The sequence below is a fragment of the Habropoda laboriosa genome, unplaced genomic scaffold, assembly GCF_001263275.1.
Source record: "Habropoda laboriosa isolate 0110345459 unplaced genomic scaffold, ASM126327v1 scaffold67, whole genome shotgun sequence".
NCBI classification, from domain to species: domain Eukaryota; kingdom Metazoa; phylum Arthropoda; class Insecta; order Hymenoptera; family Apidae; genus Habropoda; species Habropoda laboriosa.
This window is the reverse complement of record NW_017100242.1, coordinates 191040-211287: the sequence shown is the minus strand read 5'-3', so window position 1 is coordinate 211287 and position 20248 is coordinate 191040. Positions and strand designations below refer to the sequence as shown.

The following is a 20248-nucleotide window of genomic DNA, read 5'->3' as shown; positions in this document are numbered from 1 at the left end:
GCACTCTGGACACCCGAACGGCCGGCTGTCCGTATGGATCCGTTCGTGTTGTACCAGCGTTGATTTCTGCTTGAAATCTTTCCCGCACGTCAGACACTTGAACAAACGTAGATCGCTGTTCGCCCCTTTCGCCGATTTACCGCTTTGCTGGACGATATCCGGTAGACCGGTCGCCATATTCGGTGCCCCGGGGCTCGCGTATTGGTGCCCGTCGAGGCTAGGTCCGCCGTCACCTTGACCTAACGACGTCAACATCACGCCTGGCTGTTTCAGATAGTGTAACGCGGAGAAACCGCCGGGTGTTAGCATGTGAGGCGGTACAGACGGCGACGGATGAGGTCTTGCCTCTTTGAAATAATGTTGCGGATACTGTTGCAACTCCCCGGCGCCTGGAAAACAGTCGCTACGATCCACTTCGTGCGGTGTCAATTGCTGTTGCGGCGAATGATCTTGCTGTTGAGCTTGTTGCTGTTGCTGCTGCTGTTGGACTTGTTGTTGCGTTTGTTGCTGTTGCTGTTGAGCTTGTTGCTGTTGGACTTGCTGTTGTGTCTGTTGTTGAGCTTGTTGCTGTTGCTGCTGTTGTTGCTGTTGTTGTTGTTGAGAGGTTGGTTGGTTCGATTGTATATCATCGTCAGGTGGGGTTAAGGCTTGAGGCTCAGGCGGTGCCGAGGGGTACGGCGAGGGCACGGGAGAGGCCAACGAAGGCGGGGGACCGCTTTCTCCCTCGACAGGGGGACCACAGGCCTGCTGTGGACTGCCGGACGAGGAGGAGCCCTGCTGTTGCTGTTGTTGCTGTTGCTGCAGGTACAGTCCCCCGTCCTGGAGAGATCCCGGCCCGGGGCCCCATTGCCCCTGGGGTCTCTCCATGTTGTCCTTGTATAATACGTAGGGCGCGCCAGTATCTGGAATCAGACAAGTCGAACGAACCTTTATCGATGCGTGCTCGTGAAAAGTAACAAGCGTCCGTTTTATAAGTTTTTTTTTTTTATGGATTTATTTATCTGTTTCGTTTCTCGTTTATCGGTTTTACATTTGTTTAGTTGTTTTTTTAATAGCTCGGTTAACGGGAGAGATCCGAGGCTCTTATTAGATCCCTAGTGAATTTTTCATCGTTGACCGGTTTGTTCTTGATAATTAGCAGAATTATATATATATATATTTCCAAAGTGTTTAAGCTTCGGTCGTATTGTTCTTTTTTAATTACCCATTACTAAAAAGGGAGAAACGGTCGAGTGTACACACAAAAGGCGCGCGTACGGGTATAATCGTATTAATTTCCCATCGCTAACGACCCGGTATATTAGATCAGTAACGGAAGCCTGGGCTGTATATTCTTAACACACTCGCGTGTGTTACAAGAGAGCAAACTTAGCGGTGTGTGCTATTCGATTCGTCACGCTCGTAAAATTTCCGCCCGAGACACGATCAGAGTTTGCAATGAATTCCTCTATTTCTCTCTCTCTCTCTCTCTCTCTCTTACTCTCTTCCTCTCTATGTACATCATCGGTGACAAGAATCGATCGATTAAGATCCTCGTGCATGGGGAATCCTACCTGATTGTTCCTCAGGAATATAGCTTTTTACTTTGTCCGTCTCCTCCTCCTCCTCCTCCTCCTCTCTCCTCCCTCCTCCCTTCTGATATCGGTCTGAAGTTACGTTTAATCGAAACCTAGCCAACGCTAATCGAGTTTCCTCCACGACAAGTCTCCAGAGTGGACGAAACATGGTATATACACACACTCGTATCAGCGTGCACGCTTTCTAGCGCGTCGAATCGACCACGTTCCTGGTCACGCATGGCCAGATACGTCCGGTTCGAGGTTCGCAAGTTCAACGGCTGTTATGCAGGTCGGATGCACGCGGGGATACACGTCCACGCGAATGATTTATGAAGTGTTCCACTGTATCTGCGATGTCGAATCTCCCTGCCCTTCTGCGCCGCGCAAAAACCGTCCGCAGACTGCGTATCTCGCTCCCCTGATTGCCAACCACGCTCTCTGGCCGTCGCTCGTTTTCGAATATCTCGGGGAAAGGAGCGTTTTTCGACGGTGCGGGAATAGGTTTGTACACGCTGTCTGCTAAAAGTTCAATCGCTTGCCAATTTACACTGGAAAAAGTTCGATTCCATCTGCCCAAGTGATTCGGGTAACGAGAAATTATCGTAACGATTGCTAACTTTTCTCTCGGAATTTTTGCCCGATTTGCTGTGCAAAATGTTCGAGCTGATTCTTCGAATGATATCTCTCTAAGGCTTGAAGTTGCTTATTCGACACTCGGAGAGAATTTTCTTCACGGAACGCTGTAAGCGGGACAAAGTGTTGGAGTTTGAAAAATTTGCTTAGCAGAGGAAGCGAGAGAAGAGTTAAGCGTTGAATCTCTTCCAAAGTTCGATAATTCTTTCATAGAGGAGAGAAGAAAAAGAGGACTGGAAGGTCAGCGCGTACAGGACTCGAGAGCATCGATAGTCCAAAACGAGCGTTGAAGGATGGAGGTTCTGCGGAGAGGAAGGTCTAGGTCCACAAACTTCGCCTTTCTCCACGGTGTGTCTCGACAAGAATCAATCATCTAACTCCGGATCCTCTGTAACTTCAAACTTTAACGTCAAAGTGAACTCGAAAATAGAAAAATAAGAAAGCGAAGAGTGCCGAATACTTTAGCGAAAATACAGTTTATCGAAGAAATCTCCAAAATCTCCAGAATCCTCAGGTACCAAAATTCCGCGACTAAACCAACCGGAGGAAAGCTAAAAGAAACGAAGCGTTATCGAGAAGACGAGGTCCAAGGATTCGACTATAAGTGGCAACAAAAAAAAAAAAAAAAAAAAAAATCGCACGATCCAGTGGTCAGCGTAATGACATCGTGACGCACCGTAATCACGGCTATCACGTGCAACAACTATAGTGTCGGCATTACGTCCGTTGAAAACAAGGAGATTCGCGGCGCGAGGATCCCGCGATTATGGAATTCGTATTATGCAACGTTACACAAAGTGTTCCGTTTTATCGGATTAATTACCTCGCCTCTTTATTCCATTCTTTCGTTTATCCGCGACCGGCTAACCACTGTGTCCGTTTACTATAACTCCCGGCTACTACTACAAGTCGTCTTAGTCTTTTGTTTTTGCGTCGGGGATGACGCATCGACGGATTATCTTGGCTGCTCTGGGATCCGTTTATTAATATCGAGCCACGCTTTCTTGCGTACACACACACACACATACACACACGAGCTTTCTTCCTTTCTTTCGTTACGTTTCCATTTCTTTTTTACTTCTTTCGCACTTCTTCTCTTAGTATTGCTACGTTCGAAGAATTGTACGATGAACGAGTTCCTCGATTATCTTATCATGATTTGTAGATATACGTAGGACTGATTACAGCCTGTTCGGTAGGTCAGATAGAAGAAAAATGTTGGTGCGAATTTGTTAAAGCGTTACGAAGAATAAAAGCATCTTCGTTGATCGAGTAAGGTTGAGGAACTTTTCAACAACTGTTGTAACTTGAAGCTTCGTACAGTTGAGACGATGATGACAATCATTTCTTTATCAACGAGGAACTGTAGAGAACCATGGCTTTATTTAACCGTTTGGGACTCGATATGAGAAAAATTGGTTTCACAGCGGAATCTGTGGAAATCAAAGGGTTAACGGACCACGTTTATTCCTTGCAACTTTTTAATTGATCATTTTCAGACATGGTTTTATACGAACTTTTTTCATTTATTTCTCCTGCCTAATCTGCTGTATCTAACTATTGAAACACTCTGAATATCGATAGAGAATTCAACGTGCACAGGGTCCTTCAATCTCGGTTCATGGGTTTACTAAAAGATTTACTCTCAAACAGAAACAGAATCTCTCAATTTTACACTTAAAAATGAATAAACTATGACTCGTCTTCCCAAGTCGCGATTTCTTCAAGCCCACGTTACAGTCGTCCCTTTTTCGAATAAACGTTCCACGATCGAACGCTTCTTCCTTTTCTTCCCTCGATCGAGATCAGGTGTTCCTCGTCCCTCTTCACGATCGAACGGCGAGACGAGTATCGGCACAGTGGCACACTCGCTTTTGTTGCTCGTTCGCGAACGATACGTTTGAGGCGCGCGCGGTGACATGTGTTATTGAACCTCGCGGCGGAAAAAGATACGACGACCGCGCGCGGACAGGCCAACCGCGAGCGTTAATTGTTGCAATAACGCCCTGGTGAACGGACACGCGACGCTCCAGGAATCTCGCTCGGACCTCTCGTCAAATTTTTACAAATCCGCCCAGTTCTCCGGCAAAGAAACGTCCAAATCGACAGATTTGGGAAAATCTAATTACGAATCTCTCTAATCGTAATTACGAAAAATTACCATTTTCCCAGAGTAATTACCAGGAATAATTATCATACTGTCGATACTTGGAAATTTTGCAATCGCCTCGAGAACGTGTGATTGTCAAACAGCGAGGAATAGTAGAAAGAAGGCAACTACGAAGAAACTTGAAATCGTTTAAAGACACGCGAACGTTGCAAGGGGAGACTGAGCGAAAGGGAGGATCTTTTCGCGAAGTTAAACGCGTTTCTGATGTCGACGAATGTTTGGCGAACGTTTAAGCGTCCCGTCGATGCGCCATTAACGTCGAATCGACCGCGATTAATCTGAATCCTACCAGCCACCGTCCTCTCTTTCTCTCGCTATCTCTCTGCGTGGAAACGCTGCTTTTTCCCCGGGCGCGAATGAAAGGAACGAGTTCGCCGCTGCTCACCACGCTCGATTGTTATATATGTCTTTTGATACGGCTGCTTGGCAGCTGATGTACGCTCGCGATCACGGAATCTGCCGCTGGGCGCTGGCTCGAGGATCGATCTGATTTATATCTGACTACGTACGTGGAAAATCTACAAAAGCTAGAAATTCTCCGGTATTTCTATCGTTTTTTCTCTCGTTTCCTGTTTTCGTTAGTCCTTCTCGTTCGAATCTACGATACGTTGAAAATCTAACGGCGGAAAAAATGAAGAAATTGTTCCTTAGAGTGCTGCGCGAAATATCTGCTAAACTCGATCACGGTTCGGTAGATTTAATGGACCATTCGTCGTGGAACATTATATCAGGGGAATGAACGTAATCTTTCATGCTTCGCACCTTTGCAGACAGTTTTTCGATCTTACGGGATGATCGTTTGCGTTTAAGCGACGGGAAACGGTGATTTTAATCTGCATTTTGATCGATTCCGTGTGAGAGATCGCGGAGGTTTCGGATTTGCGAGTTTCTGCGCGGCGGGAAACTTAGAAATTTTGAAAAATTATTGTAGATATATTGAATTATGGGAAGATAGTGCTCAGGATGACGAATTTTTCACGCTTTGAGCCTCTTTTGCTTTCAAATCAGTCGAATGAATCGTATATCTTAGAATTTTCAGATTTCTGACTTTCTGCGCGGCGGGAAAGTTAGAAATTTTGAAAAATTATTGTAGAAATATTGAATTATGGGAAAATAGTACTCACGATGACGATTTTTTCACGCTTTGAGCCTCTTTTGCTTTCAAATCAGTCGAACGAATCGTATATCTTAGAATTTTCAGATTTCCGACTTTCTGCGCGGCGAGAAAGATAGAAATTTTGAAAAATTATTGTAGAAATATTGAATTATGGGAAAATAGTACTCACGATGACGATTTTTTCACGCTTCGAGTCTCTTTTGCTTTAAAGTGAGTCGAATGAATCGCATATCTTAGAATTTTCTGCGCGGCGGGAAACTTAAGAATTTTGAAAAACTCCCCCGAAGAAATATCGAAACACTAATATTCTACGCCTCGATCCTCAGAAACCATTCCAAAACTTACACAAAAATTGAATTCCCGACAATTCCTCCCTCCTTCCCTCGAAACTCCCGTCCAAAAATCACCCGCAAATATAATTCTCCTCGCAACACACGAATCCCCCGTTCAAACACAATTTCCCTCAAAAACTAAGCCGGAGAAATATCCCACGTGCAACACATTAGTATCTCTCTCTCTCTCTCAGGATTTATCGAACAGTCAGGCCGAAAACGGTACGCAATTTTCGCGCAGATTCCCCTGGTAAACACGCGTAAAGTCTCTCTACAGCAGGTTGCAACGTCTTCTTCACTTACTTTCGTTCAAGTTTCCCTCGACAAAACGACGAAAACGCGGGCAGAGTCTCGAGGTGGCAAAAGAAAAAGAACAATTTTCACGAACGCGATCATTGATCCGCACGAAAGTAAAGTTTGGCGTTGCAGCTAGTACACGGCGACGAGGACGGTCGACGCGATTCGCGTGTGTATATACACACAAGATCCTCGATTTGCACTTTAGCTACGATTCATTTTTCCCTTCCTCCCACTACCGCTTCCTTTTTCCTTCGTTTTTCTCGCTTCCTTATCGCGCGACGTCAGGATTGATCGCTCGCATCTACATAACATTATCGCTTATTTATTCCGCCGCCTGTTACTGAAACGGTCTCCCGTATCATTAATTACGTTAATGAGTTCGCACCGATATATATACATATATATTTATTTATATATATATAAATATATATACGTATATTTGTACCGGCGTCTCGTAATCAATAAACAAGTCGTACGATTTGCATTAAGGAGCACGTTAGTCGGAAACAGGAATCGCGAGGAGACTCTGCGTTTTCTTTCCCTTCTTTTTATCAGATCGTATCGCGAGAAATTACCGTTTTTCTGGGTCGATATAAATAACGATGTATTTTAGAAAATAATTTCCTTCTTTTTAAGTCAAAGTATGCCTCGCTGATATTTTAGACGTGTTTTTAATTTAGTATCTAAGTATAAGAATGACCAATGGACGATAAATTAGCGGAATAATTTTTGTAATTTAAAGGGAGAAATTTGAGTTTCTTTTTTCTCAAGTCAAACTTAGTATTCAATTTTTTCACGAAAATTGGAGCGGTTTTAATTTAGTACCTACGTGTGTTCAAGTATAAAAATACAAATTAGATAAATTATTATAATTTAAAGGGAGAAATTTGAAATCCGTGATTTTCAAGGGTTTCGTCTGATCCAGAGTCAGCTTGATTCAGCTTCACCGTGGTCTACTCGAAGTTTACACAGGAAAAGAGATATATTATTTCCTTAAGTAAAACACTTGAACAATCACGAAAAATAATTCCTCAAAAAAAAAAAAAAAAAGCAGAGAAAAACAGCATCGAAGTATCTTCTTTATGGTAAAAGTGAGAATGTAAGTTATGTGGAATTGATTGTCAATTACTGTGACATGGGCAATTACACGTAGTACAACTTGATACTTTTTAATACGTAAAAGTAAAGGAGGCTTGGAAACGACTGGCGGAATCGCGAATGATACGATGCCTTGGATACTTTCGATGGCGAAGACGTGACGCAACAACGAGCGAGTGTTTTTTTCACGCGATCGAGCGAACGCTTCGCGGAAAACAGGCGAGAAAGTCGACGAGGAAAAAGTCGTTAAGCTCCTTGCGTGGATTCTGCGGTCTCACGGAACGATTCCCCTCGTGGAAATACACCGAAAGGAATAACACGTGGCATGATTCGGTAGGATTTTTGCTCCGAGTCGTCTTCGACTGTTTTCCAACGATCGATGATCTAGAAGCGTCAGGTTCTTTTAGAATTTTGAAAAATTTCGTCCTACGGAGAATCGTTGATCATGTCTCGTTTTATTTCGTCTAGCTCGTGCGCCACCAAACAGCTGAACAAAATGGTGCACGAATCGATTATAGAATTTCCAAGTATTTGCCCATAAATATTACCAAATCTCCACAAAACACTATCTCTTGTCTCCACGAAGAAAAAGACCGAGAACCGAGTATCCGCATAATTTACTCTATCCAACTTGGTACTTTTACAGATAACAATTATTTCTCACAGTTCTTCAGAACAGACAAACCATCCCCCTGCCCCAAAAAAAACAGTGTCCGAAAATTGCCCACTCCCTAAAACAAGTCACCTGTCGACAAGAAATCAGCGTGGAAGTTTCCCCACAAGGTTTCCCAACTACCAACACTTCCTCCCGACAACTGTTCTCAAAGAACCACTTCTTAATCCTCGCCAGTTCTCATTAGCGATATCCACCGAACGATATCTCATTGAGCGGAACGGCCTGATCTAACGGGAAACAGGTTACCCCTTTCTATCATACATTTTTCCCGAATTTTCAGATAAGCGGCCCCGTGTGTCTACTTGTCCAGAAGAACTAGTCGTTCTCTGCCTCCGTTCGAGCACGACGACATTGGTCGGCGAACGGGGCCGTGCAATTTTAAACGGCCAGCCTCTCTCTCTCTCTCTCTCCCGTCTCTTCTGGCCGGCCGCGGCGAAGGTTGATATACAGATTTCGCGGTGAAGGTCGGTTTACAATATCCGGTATCCGAGGCTCTCGGTATTCCGCGGCTATCTATCGTGCTTTCTCTTGAGCTCGAGCGCGCCTTCTCCGCGCGGCGATACATCAGACTGCGCAAAAATAATTGCCCAAGCTCGTTCCCAACGGAAAGTACGAATTCATCGTTCTTTTTTTTTTTTTCCCCTCTTTTCTTGCAACGTTACTCCTTTCTTTTCTTCTCTGTGCATTTTCCCCCTCTTTTCGCCACTGCTAAGAGATCCCAATGGTGAAACGAAAACGACAGGTCTCCTCCTCCTCTCCTCGGTGTGGTTATACCGTGTGCACTCGATCTGATATCAGCAGGTAGTTCTCTCTCTCTCTCTTTTTTGGATTAATTAAGTACAAAGTATTTATGTACGCGTGTGTGCGAGTGTACGTTAGATACGGAGATTGGAGCGTGATGATGAATGATTAGAGGATTTTTTGGTTGAAGAATGATACCGGTGTTGTTACGGTTAAAGAAGGGAAAAGAGAGATTGTTCGAAGCAGGTGATGGTATTTTCGGAGGCATTTTGTGGCCCGAGGATAATCAATTGTCTTGCTTCAGCAAACCCTGTTTTTCTACAGCCTAAAGGATAACATTCTTTCGTCCTGTGTACGAGGAATGCATTGACGTCATGGCTCGGGGAATGATAATTTAAGCAGCTGCGCGGCAGATTGTCTTTCACGGGGATTTTTAATCGGTCGATCGGTTTCCTGGTTGCGTTTCGGTCATTTAAACGATGCATAGGATGCGTTGGTTTTTCTTTTGCACGGGGAATCTCCGCGATTTGCCAATTGTGAGATCGAAGGAGCTCGAAAGGAACGGTAGGTGTAGGTGTCTCGGTTAGCAAACTTTGGGTCAGTGACTTTGATGGAATTTGCAGAGTGAAGTGGAATTAAAATTTGAGTACTGAGGAATATTCTACGTTACACCTACAAGCTGAAAATTGTGCAAAGAAACTAATCTCATAGGTGGAGAGCTAACAAAAAGTTCTCGCGCCTATCTTCAGTCGATGAATATCCAAAGTAGAATAATTACCTCCGTGTGAAAATGAACGAAAGTTGGAGAATCTACAAACTGAAAATTCCCATATCTCCGATCCTCAAAGAAACTAATCTTATGGACTATCGTTAACCATCACGTGGAAAATGAACCAAAAATTCTCACTGGCTTCGATCGATGAAGACCCAAAGTGAGAATTAACGAAAATTCAGAAACCTACAAAGTGCAAATTCCGAAAAAATTGAGCACTGAGAAAGTATCTCCGATCCCCGAAGAAACTAACCTCATCGACTAACCATTACACGGAGAATTAACAAAAAGTTCTCGCATCTGCCTTCAACCGACGAACATCCAAAGTAAAACAATTACCTCTAAAGTGAAAATAAAGAAAAACTGAAGAATCTACAGATTGAAAGTTCCGAAAAATTGAACAGCGAGAAAGTATCTCGAAGCGCTCTACTCCAATCCCCAAAGAAACTAATCTCACCAACAATCACAGCCATCACAGGGAAAATGAAGAAAAAACTCTCGCATCTGTCCTTAACCAAAGAATATCCAAAGTAAATCTGCAAAGTGAAAATTAAGAAAAATTCAAGAGCCCACAAAAATTGAGCACCGAGAGAACATCTCTAATCCCCAAAGAAAATTAATTTCACCCATCACCCCGAAAATGAACAAAAACCTCTTGAAACAAAGAATCCTCGACCCGGAACTGAAATATCCTCCTCCAATCAAAAATACCACACACACGCGGTGTTCCGATCGTAAATTTAATTGCAGGGGACGTAATGTTTTTCACGCGCGTCATGTAGGAGGGACGAGATATGATCGTATTGGGAAAAACACGATCGTCAACATTGTTTCCTTCGTAACATTGTTTTGATTCATATTTTCGCTGGCTCTGTTTTTAGAGGTCACTCGTTGCGACGGTTACATTCCTCAAGTCTGAATCGTTACGGTCCAAACCCACTTCTTCCTCCTGTCCTTTCCGAATACACACCGTTTTCGGGTTGAACAGTACCTGTTGTACGGAATCGCGGGCCTTTTTCTGTCCACGGACAATCCTATAAAAAGAGAGACGAAGACGTCGTAACGTCCGGGGAATCCCCTCCCCCGAAAATCCCTGGACAAACTGGTCCTCTCTCTGAATGACGTTTTGGCGTTGCAACCGGTTCCCAGGCGGCGAAGGAATTTCTACGAAATTAAACGTCCGCGATAAAAATATTGCCCCGGCTTGGGCTCTTTCCACGATAAATTAGAAGGACCTCGCTCTAGATCGTCTCGTGTAAATAAATATCGAACCGGATATGCCTGGTCGGATCTCGATCGGTAAACATGGCGGCGGGGGATGTAAGCCCGCCGGTTTCCGTTGCGCGTTCACCTAATCGTGGAAATTGGAGAAAGGAATGGGTTCTCGGTGTTACGCAACGTGCCGAATAATGAAAGTTGGCAAATTTATGTGAAAAATGTGTCTGCGATTTGGTGATAGGGGGAATTGTTTTGTAATACCTTTTATTTGCCGCAGAAATGGATTCTTTACGAGTTTTGGCTGGTAGAAATGGTTCGTTTGGAAAGAACGAAAGTAGATCATTTGCGGACTACGAGTCAGACTCGTCGCAGAGATTTTGGAGATGTGACAGAAATGGTTATGTTAGTGAGAAAAATTCATCGTAATCCTAACTTTCGTTCGAATTTGTAAGACTGGGGATTACTAAAGGTAGTTAATCTGTAACAGATTAGCTTTCGTTACTTGATACAGTGTTAAAACAGTAAATGGCTCACGCTTAGACGAATAGTCAGGAAAAAATCGTAGGTTAAGGGGGTCTTCTAGTGTGACGGTTTGAAAAAATCGATTTTGATTTTTTTGCATATATCGAAAGTACAACTCTTTAAGAATGTACTCCTGGAGTTTTGTAGTTGTATTCAGTAAAATAACGAAGTTATAGCTCGTTTAGTGTGACACATCAAGGGAGAATCTAAATTGCACTGATTACTTTAAACGCGTTTTTCTCGGAACCATGTTTTCTGAAACGGCTGCCACGATCTGGCAAAAATTACCGAACTCAAATTCTGCAAATGTCTTCAGAACATGCGTGGCTATGGTCGGTAGTAGAATTATGCCAAAATATGTATTTTTCTGATTTTTAGAGCCTCTGAAAGACGAAAAAAGTCGAAAAAAGCGATACTTGGTATTCAAAGTGCCGCCATTTTTTTCATTTTCAATATTTTTCTTTGATTCTACCACCGACCATAGCGACACGCATACTAAATAAGAATCAATTGGATTTTTTAATTTTTGGTAAGCAGAGCAGCTTCAATTGTGGCAATCATGGACCTACTTTTTTTTTTCATGCTCCTGTTTGACGTGTTCCACAGCAGCCATATTTAATTATTTTTCAACAAAAAAAATTTGCAACGATTCTTCAAGTACAAGTAAATACATAGGAATAGAGCTCACGTTGATAACTGTTACCGTACTTCTGTAATAAATTAGCAAAAAAGGCCTAAAGAAACGGCCGTCACACTAGAAAACCCCTTAACGCTCGTGCCCGCCTTACACGTGCACAATCGATCCTCCAAAAAGTGCAATTTTCTTTCACCCTTCGTATCGCGCTGTCCTTTCTATTCTACTGCAAAAATGTACGTCACAGCGTTATAAATAAACGCGAAACTTATTTCCATAGGCCTCAGAAATAACTGTAAAAACGTGGAATTGATCATTTTTGGCACATTCAGTTGAGAAAAATGTGAGCGTCGAGGGGTTAATATTGTTGAGGATATTTTGTCATTTTTTCGGGAATACTATCGAGATGGAAACTCGATGGATTTGAATGAATTATGCGAATTTAGCTGAAAAGAATTCATTTCTGTACTTAATACATATACACTACCGGCCAAAAGTTTAGAATCACCTCCCACTTTTCATCGATATTAAATCTGTTGCTAATTTTTTACAGATTTGAAGTTTATCTCAATTCTACGTTTATCAATTGATTCGAACGATAAAAAATTCCCAAAGTCGCTGCCTTTTTTTCTGGAAACTTTTGTGTAAATTGCAATGCTCGGTGATTCGAAACTTTTGGCCGGTAGTGTATTTTTCTTTTCTTGTTGTTTTCGTTGGCTAATTACGTTTTTCCTTGTGCACAGGTAATAAAGTATATGTTCTGTTAGAATTTGCAATATTGTTGATAGAAGCTAGAATTTTTATCCAGTTCTATCGACAAGTAGAATAATTGCTGTTAATTATAGACTACCCTTTCCTCACTTTCACTCCGAACCAACGTTCATTTTGTAGGCGCATCCTTTTATTAGAAGTAGAAACGAGCGATCAATCTTTTCGCTGTCAAAGTGATTCTACGTCGTTAGTACGCGTTGAGAGGATTCGCTTATTAGCGCGTTGCTAATCGAAGCAGTTACACTTCAACAAGTGCATAAGGTCTCCAGAAAGATTTCTTTCAAGCAAAAATTCTGCGATGGAAAAAATTTATGTAACACAATTTCAACGCCTTTTCCGTATACCAAACAGATTGGTTTCTTCCCTGTAACAGCAATCTAATAAAAAATTAATAAAAAGTCACACAAGTGCGTAAAGTCTCCAGAATATTTTTTTTTCAAATTGGTCAAAAATTCAGCGACAGAAAACCACTTTTCAGCACCTTTTCGCATACGCTAAACAGATCAATTTCTTCCTTGCAACGACCATTTAATAAAAAGTCCTGCGTTATGCAAAATTACTATAAAATTGCACTTCGACAAGTGTCTAAATTCCCCAAAATATTTCTTTTCAAATTGCTCCATTTCTCCAGTTTCACCAAACAGGTCCATTTCTTCGTTGCAATAACAATCTAATAAAACCCTGCGTTCGAGGAAATTAACACGAAATTCAAGAAGTGCACAATGTCTGGAAAAAAGATTCTTTCAGAAATTTCCAAACAATCCTGCCTCTACCTGCCAATTTCAACAATTCCCCCTACAGAAAACCGTGAATTTCTCGCAAGAACAATTCAACACAGCCACGACGCAAGCAAAACGTATCCAATTCCTTCTTTCATTTTCATACGATGCTATCTTCCGTCTGACAGCTTTTCGAGTGCTGTCCGATAAAATGAATTTCTTCCCAAGACACACCGCGCGCACACGTCCACGTTGTCTCGTCAATGTTCGACTGTGCGCCGAACAACGCATTCCGTTAAATTTTGCAATGCGTCAAATGTGGCGGTGTGGTCGTCTCTCAGGCTCGATCGCGAGAGATGTGTCGATGGGTTTCTTGGTTGATCCGCGAAGCCGGGCATTATCACGGCGAGTGAAAGTTCCGCTACGTCGTTATTCATGGCGAAATGCGTTTCCTTTTTTTCGGCTCGAAGGGAACTCTCCGTTCCTGGAAGCTGAGGGGAAAACGTCGAAGCGATCGAATCGGTCGTCAGAGTTCCTCCGAAGGAAGGAGGAGCGAGTGTGAAAAAGGAGAGGTTCGATCTGTGTTCACGTTAGATCTCGAGGCGTGTACCGCGCGCGTAGACAAAACACGGAGGATTTTATCGGCGGGAAAAGCTGGTAACACGCCATTAGACCGCGTTATTGGAGGACCCTGTTGACGGTTCCGTCGTAAAGAACCTCGTGTTTTCTCCGTCGATCGATGGACGTTGGCGTGTTCCGATAGGTTAGGCTCTTTCCTTAATCCCTCGCTTTCTCGTTGATCTTTACTACTTGCGTTTCAGCTGAACGTTCCGAGGAATTGAGAGTTCTCCGGAGAGAGTTCTTTGTCGTTGATGTGCGTAGGAAATTGGAGATTCGGGAGCTTCTGGTGGTCAACGACGATCTTTCGGAGAGTGTAGTTTGTTTTTTAACCCTTCGATAGTTTGTCCCGAGCGAGACTCGGGCGGTGCGTTAAATAAGGAACGGTTCAGCTCGAGAGAGACTTTTGGAAAGTTAGAAAGGGGCGAGATGTTGTTATCAGAACTGCAATGTAGGGTTGTGTGCACTGTGCTTTAAAAATAATCACACACGACGTAATTGTTAAAAAGATACTTTAGAAAAAGGTATTTTATTCACTCTGATTCGTAGTTATATTAGATCGTCAAAGGGTTAACACGTGGAGTGAGATTTAGAATAGCGATCTTTGAGGGGAGAAGGTCGATCCAAGTCCTGTAAGAGGTGTTTGGGAATTTTAACGAGTAATGGGAGAGTTAGAAGAGTGCAGTTTTTTTTTTTTTTAACAAGTAGAGTGAGATTTGGAACAGTGATCTCCGAGGAAAGAGTAACTTTGTAGCTGAGAGCTAGATTGATCCAAGTCCTGTATTGTAATTTTCCTAGAAGAAAGAAGAAACATCGGCGATAACACACAAGACAGCATTCTACTTTAAGTAGTTCAAGCAATTAAGTCTTTTTTATTTACTGTGTAGCATAAACAGCTCTCTATTATTCTAGGAAAGTAAGGAAAGAGTAGTGAGATGCGTATTACTGAATTTTGAAAAAAGAAAGAAAAATTAGAACTGTGTCGAAGTGTTGACGATAATTCTGCTTTGGAGAGGCTTCAGCATTTGGTGAGATCTCCAACAAATGAAATTTTAAATACCTTGACAATTTTGATTCTACAAAAGAAACACATTTCCCTAAAAGTCAGTAGATGTGCAACTCTACTGTTCCTAATAAATAAAATTCGAAGTAACCTACGTCTGCAGATGTTAAAAAAGAAGTACCAATACCTTACAATCTTCCACATCAGAATGAGCTCTCAAACATATAAAATTCGAAATACCCCAACAATTAATAATTCCAAGAAGTACAACACATTTCCTCAAATATTAGTAAATACTCCCAAAGATTGAACCGTTCCCAAAAAATCAAATTCAAAGTACCCTACGTCTGCAGGTGTTAAAAAACAGCTACTAATACCTTACAATCTTCTATATAGATCAGAATGAGCTCCCAAACACATAAAATTCGAAATACCCCAACAATTAATAATTCCAAGAAGTACAACACATTTCCTCAAAAATTAGTAAATGTTCCCAAAGACTGAACCGTTCCCAAAAAATCAAATTCAAAGTACCCTACGTCTGCAGGTGTTAAAAAACAGCTACTAATACCTTACAATCTTCTATATAGATCGGAATGAGCTCCCAAACACATAAAATTCGAAATACCCCAACAATTAATAATTCCAAGAAGTACAACACATTTTCTCAAAAATTAGTAAATACTCCCGAAGACTGAACCGTTCCCAAAAAATCATATTCAAAGTACCCTACGTCTGCAGGTGTTAAAAAACAGCTACTAATACCTTACAATCTTCTATATAGATCAGAATGAGCTCTCAAACACATAAAATTCGAAATACCCCAACAATTAATAATTCCAAGAAGTACAACACATTTCCTCAAAAATTAGTAAATGTTCCCAAAGACTGAACCGTCCCCAAAAAATCAAATTCAAAGTATAGTCGGGGCCACGATATAGCGAGGTCGTAAAATCGGTCAGACGTCAAAGTAAACATGTTTTAGCTGCCGGGACCCGAAAATTGACAGAGATACGAGCAGATAAGTACTTGAAATCATTGTCAGGACCGTACGAAGAATTCTTGTATCCAGCGAAAGTCAACTGATTCGAATATATTTACTGAAAACTGCACGCAGCTAGGACAAATTAGGGTTTCTCCCTCTGGGAGAAGCCACTTATCGAAGTACGGTTACAGGTAAAGGTCTTATTGATGTCTTTAGCATCTTAGAAAGTGCAAAAAGATTGTGTAGCTTAATATTAACATATTTTCCATTTGTAAATCAAATACCATTTTCTACTTGAAGTACCAAAGTTTATTGTTGGAACCCTCAAACAGACTGCAACACACGGCCTTGAGTGCCGCAACATCAATCGATGCCGATTCTTGAGAGTTTAATTTACGACCTCGCTATATCGTGGCCCCAATTATACCTTAAAGAAAAATCCTCAAAAATCACCTCCACATTTAAAACACACCTACAATCTCGCAGTCCCAAGTAATCATCCTCTCCAAGGAACAGTAGCTGTAATAAATCCAGCCACCCGAAAAAGAAAATAAGTCTAAATTGCTCGAAAAGGAAACCCTCAAAGACCACCCACTCGACTCACCCTTGCTCTCTCTCGCTCACTCTTAATCCCTCGCCACTCGAAAACAAGTCAAGCCAAACCGGGTGGTAGCGTGAGAGAAAGGGTTAAGTTAAAACGGCCCGTGGGACGGTTCTTCGGTCGTTCAATTAAATTTTCAGATGGTGTTGATCGCGGCCTGTTTGCGCCATTCGGAGTCAATAGCTGGCTCGGTCAGTCGCGCTACCAAGGCACCGGATCAGCCTCGACGACACGAAATAAAGCGATTATTTGTCTACGTCGCGCCATTATTTCGTTCGTTTTTACTTCCTCGTGGCAGAAGGTGAGGCGGGCAGATACAATCGCACGGCGTTACCGTGTGTGCGCGCCTCTCAAATGCAAACCGGATGATTCTTTAACGAGATTTGGATCGAGGGAGGGAAACGCAGCGCATTCGTATGGCGCATTAATATTTCGCCGCGTTTCATTGATTTTGCAAATTGCGCCACGCATCAGGGACAAGAGGGACACGAACCGGCCACACATGCTTCCTACTCTTTTTCGAATAAAACGTTCGCTTCTTTTTTTTTTCTGGTTTTTACTTTTTTTTTAAGGAGATTGTTCTGTTTGACGGTTTACAAAAATCGAGAAATTTCGATTTTCCCACCGGTCGGTGGCTTTAACACGCTGTTTTTTTGCAAATGGAAGGTTTGGTAACGGTTTTGGTGCCGGTGACGCAGCGCGTGCGGGCAGAAAGGTGTTGCTTAGGGTTCGGTTAATTTTCTGGCGGTGATGAGTGTGTTGGAAGATTAGAGCGTCGAGAATTTTTAACCTAAATTGATATTTCTCTGTGATTCCATATTTTTAAGGAGGTTCTTGAACTTTGTTTCAATGTTTTGGGGAAGATTGCAATTTTCTCGTGGAGTGCAAGATGTTAAGTATCTATCATGTGTGCAAATTAATTCGACACCTTCGTCGACCCAAAAGTTCCATATTTTTTCAAAGATACAAGATCCACGAATTGCAACTATTTTCCCTATTTTTAAATTCGAATTTCCTCGAATCTCCCGAAACGTTCAAATTTCATTTTTACACCCAACAGAGGAATCACGTAGAACACAGTTTTTCCGTGATCCATAAAATCGTAATATCAGATTAAAGGTAGAAAGTTTAGACAGGGAGCCCCCCCTCAAATCAGCCTTTTTATCGAATCGAACACGTTAATAGGCGAGCTGGACCAACGTGATTCCACGTGAATTCGACACAGTTTTTCCACTCTGTTAGTTGCCATCCGAATTATCGAGCAGCGATTCACGTTGCCGCCTTGTGAATTCGAAATCACCGCTAATGAAGCGACATCGAGAACGGCGGAGGTGGTGTGGAGGAGGGATAATAAATTGAAAACGGAGAGAGAAGCACAGAGGACGAAACAGACCAGGTGGGGTGATTCGAAACGAACAGAGGCAGTTTCGAGGTTATTTTTCGCGGCAACGCAAAGGTCGTGCCGCAGTTAGTCGCAATCTTTCGGCGAATAGACGCTCGCTGCGTTGCGGTTAACGAGATGAATTGGACAGTGAAACAAGGCGAGATGACTGGTGTGCACGAGAGCCACACGAATTGCTACGAATTTACGACAAAAAATTGCGTCTTCAATATTGAACGCATCGTTGCTTCGTGCGCTATGTTAACCCTTTCTTAACCCTTTCGCTGCTGTGAATAGTTGGAGCTGTTTAATTGGTTAGCTTGTGACGTATATATACGCTCTGAGGAATTTTGATTACTTTGAATAATATCGTTTTAATTTTTACATTGAATAAGTGCGAATGTGACTTGGAAATTTGTCAACTATTTTTAACACTCGAATGCTAGTCTACTTTTCTTCCTTTCTACGTTAGTTCTGGGTGGTGTTAAATTCGGAAAGCTGGGATTACTTTGTGTAATTTAATTTGAAATACTGAATAATATCGTTTTAATTTTTATATTGAATAAGTGCGAATGTGACTTGGAAATTTGTCAACTATTTTTAACACTCGAATGCTAGTCTACTTTTCTTCCTTTCTACGTTAGTTCTGGGTGGTGTTAAATTCGGAAAGCTGGAATTACTTTGTGTAATTTAATTTGAAATACTGAATTTTAAATATCGGAAAATTCGCAATTGAAAAGCAGAGGTATTTGCTTTTTAATACGTTGAGGGCGGTATGAAAATATAAAATTTAATTATATTACATATATGAAACGTATTACTGGTTTAAAAAAGAAAGAGGAGTCTAATTCATTCTAGGGTTAAAAGAGTGTCGTGAAATTTGGACAGACTAGATTGAAAATACATTCGAAATGTGTAGAAACGTTTTAATTATTCTACCTAATTTTGTGCACTGTAAAAATTGAAAGAATTTCTAGTTAATTTTATCCAAAAGTTTTCTATTTTCATACAACTCTAACTTGACACTATTTTAGAATACATATACAGAAGATTTCTTAATTATCTAAAAAAAAAAAAAGAACGATTTAAAAATTCTCCCTTTCCCAAACGAATTTAATTTCCAAAAACCTCCTCGAATATTCCAAACCACCTTAATTCCACCGCCACTTAAAGTCCACCAAAAAGCATCGAAGGGGTTAATCCGGCCTCGATTAAACATCTCCGAAATCTTATCGAATCTGTAATGGAACGGTGCGGATCGCGCGACTTGTATCGATCACACGTGAAACAATAGTACGCCCATTGTAATTTTTCACCGCTCGGAAGATTCTTCTCGAAACTCCCCGAGGAAAACACGAACAGATAAACGCGGGAGCTATCGAGAGGAGGCCATCGTTCACGCACGATACCCTGCCTCCGATTTATCGTCGAGTCAGCCACGGCGACAATCAACTTTTTCCTTCTCACATGCTCTCTATTCGCCTCTTAATCGCTCATCCAGCAAAGATTTCCCCGCGAAAGAAACATTCTTCTACAAACTACACTTCACGACTAAATTACCCATTCCCTCTGTATCCGATCTTCCAGCTTTCCAACACTTTTCCGAAAAAAGAAAGGAAAACCGAGTGAACCTTTAAGGAATTTCACTTTAAAAAACGACTCGTCGTAGGAGCAATTGTCGAATGTAAGAGGCTGTTACGATCCTCGGTGGTTGAATTTCTTCCACCGCCGATAAACTTTCATACGTGTTCCCAAGGAATCGGGACACTTCTAGCGTGTGTGTGTGCGGTCCAGAGGCGAAAATAGGGGAAAAAGGGAGAGAAAGGACGAAAATTTTCCGGTCTGTTGAAAGATCCTGTTGTCTACGGTTGGATATCTCTACGGATCCTTGTTCGATCGTGCTCGTTTTGTTCACACTGGACGGATCGCCTCCTCTAACACTGCTACGGGGAGGAGACACCCGGCCTGGATACTTGTGTCAACGGATTCGAAGGAATCTTGCCGAGTGGAAACGGAATGGTTAATTAGACGAGAGACAGGTTCAAAGATCTCGTTGAAAAAAAAAAGGTAGACGAGAATTTTTCATTTGCATCCCCCTCCGTTTTTCTTTCTCTTAAGTTGGAGAGAAGGAGATTTCATGGGTTTCGTTGTTTTTGCTGGATTTTATCTCATCTGCTGAGTTTCTTTATGGTAATTTTCGAGTGACACTTTGTTTTATAATGAAATTTTTTTTTAGTTTTTAGTAATTTCCTTTGACGACTGATTATTATTACAATTAATTCTTTTTACTGACTACGTATGCAAAGTGCGTAAATTAAAACTAAGCTAAAAATGAAAATTCCCTCGTTCTTCCGAAGCGAAGGGTTCAAATTTCGATCGAGCGATCTAATCTCAGCGG

General features: G+C 41.9%; 1 protein-coding gene across 1 annotated transcript in view; it reads right to left on the bottom strand.

Annotated features, from left to right (window-relative positions):
- The window catches only part of LOC108571958 (zinc finger protein 768-like), a 41068-nt gene that overhangs the window by 2949 nt on the left and 17871 nt on the right, over window positions 1–20248 (bottom strand). Inside the window, exon 2 of the mRNA XM_017934121.1 lies at window positions 1–902. This exon is cut by the window's left edge and continues 241 nt beyond it. Within this exon, the coding sequence (XP_017789610.1) occupies window positions 1–902 (902 nt within the window). The remainder of the gene's footprint in view (window positions 903–20248) is intronic.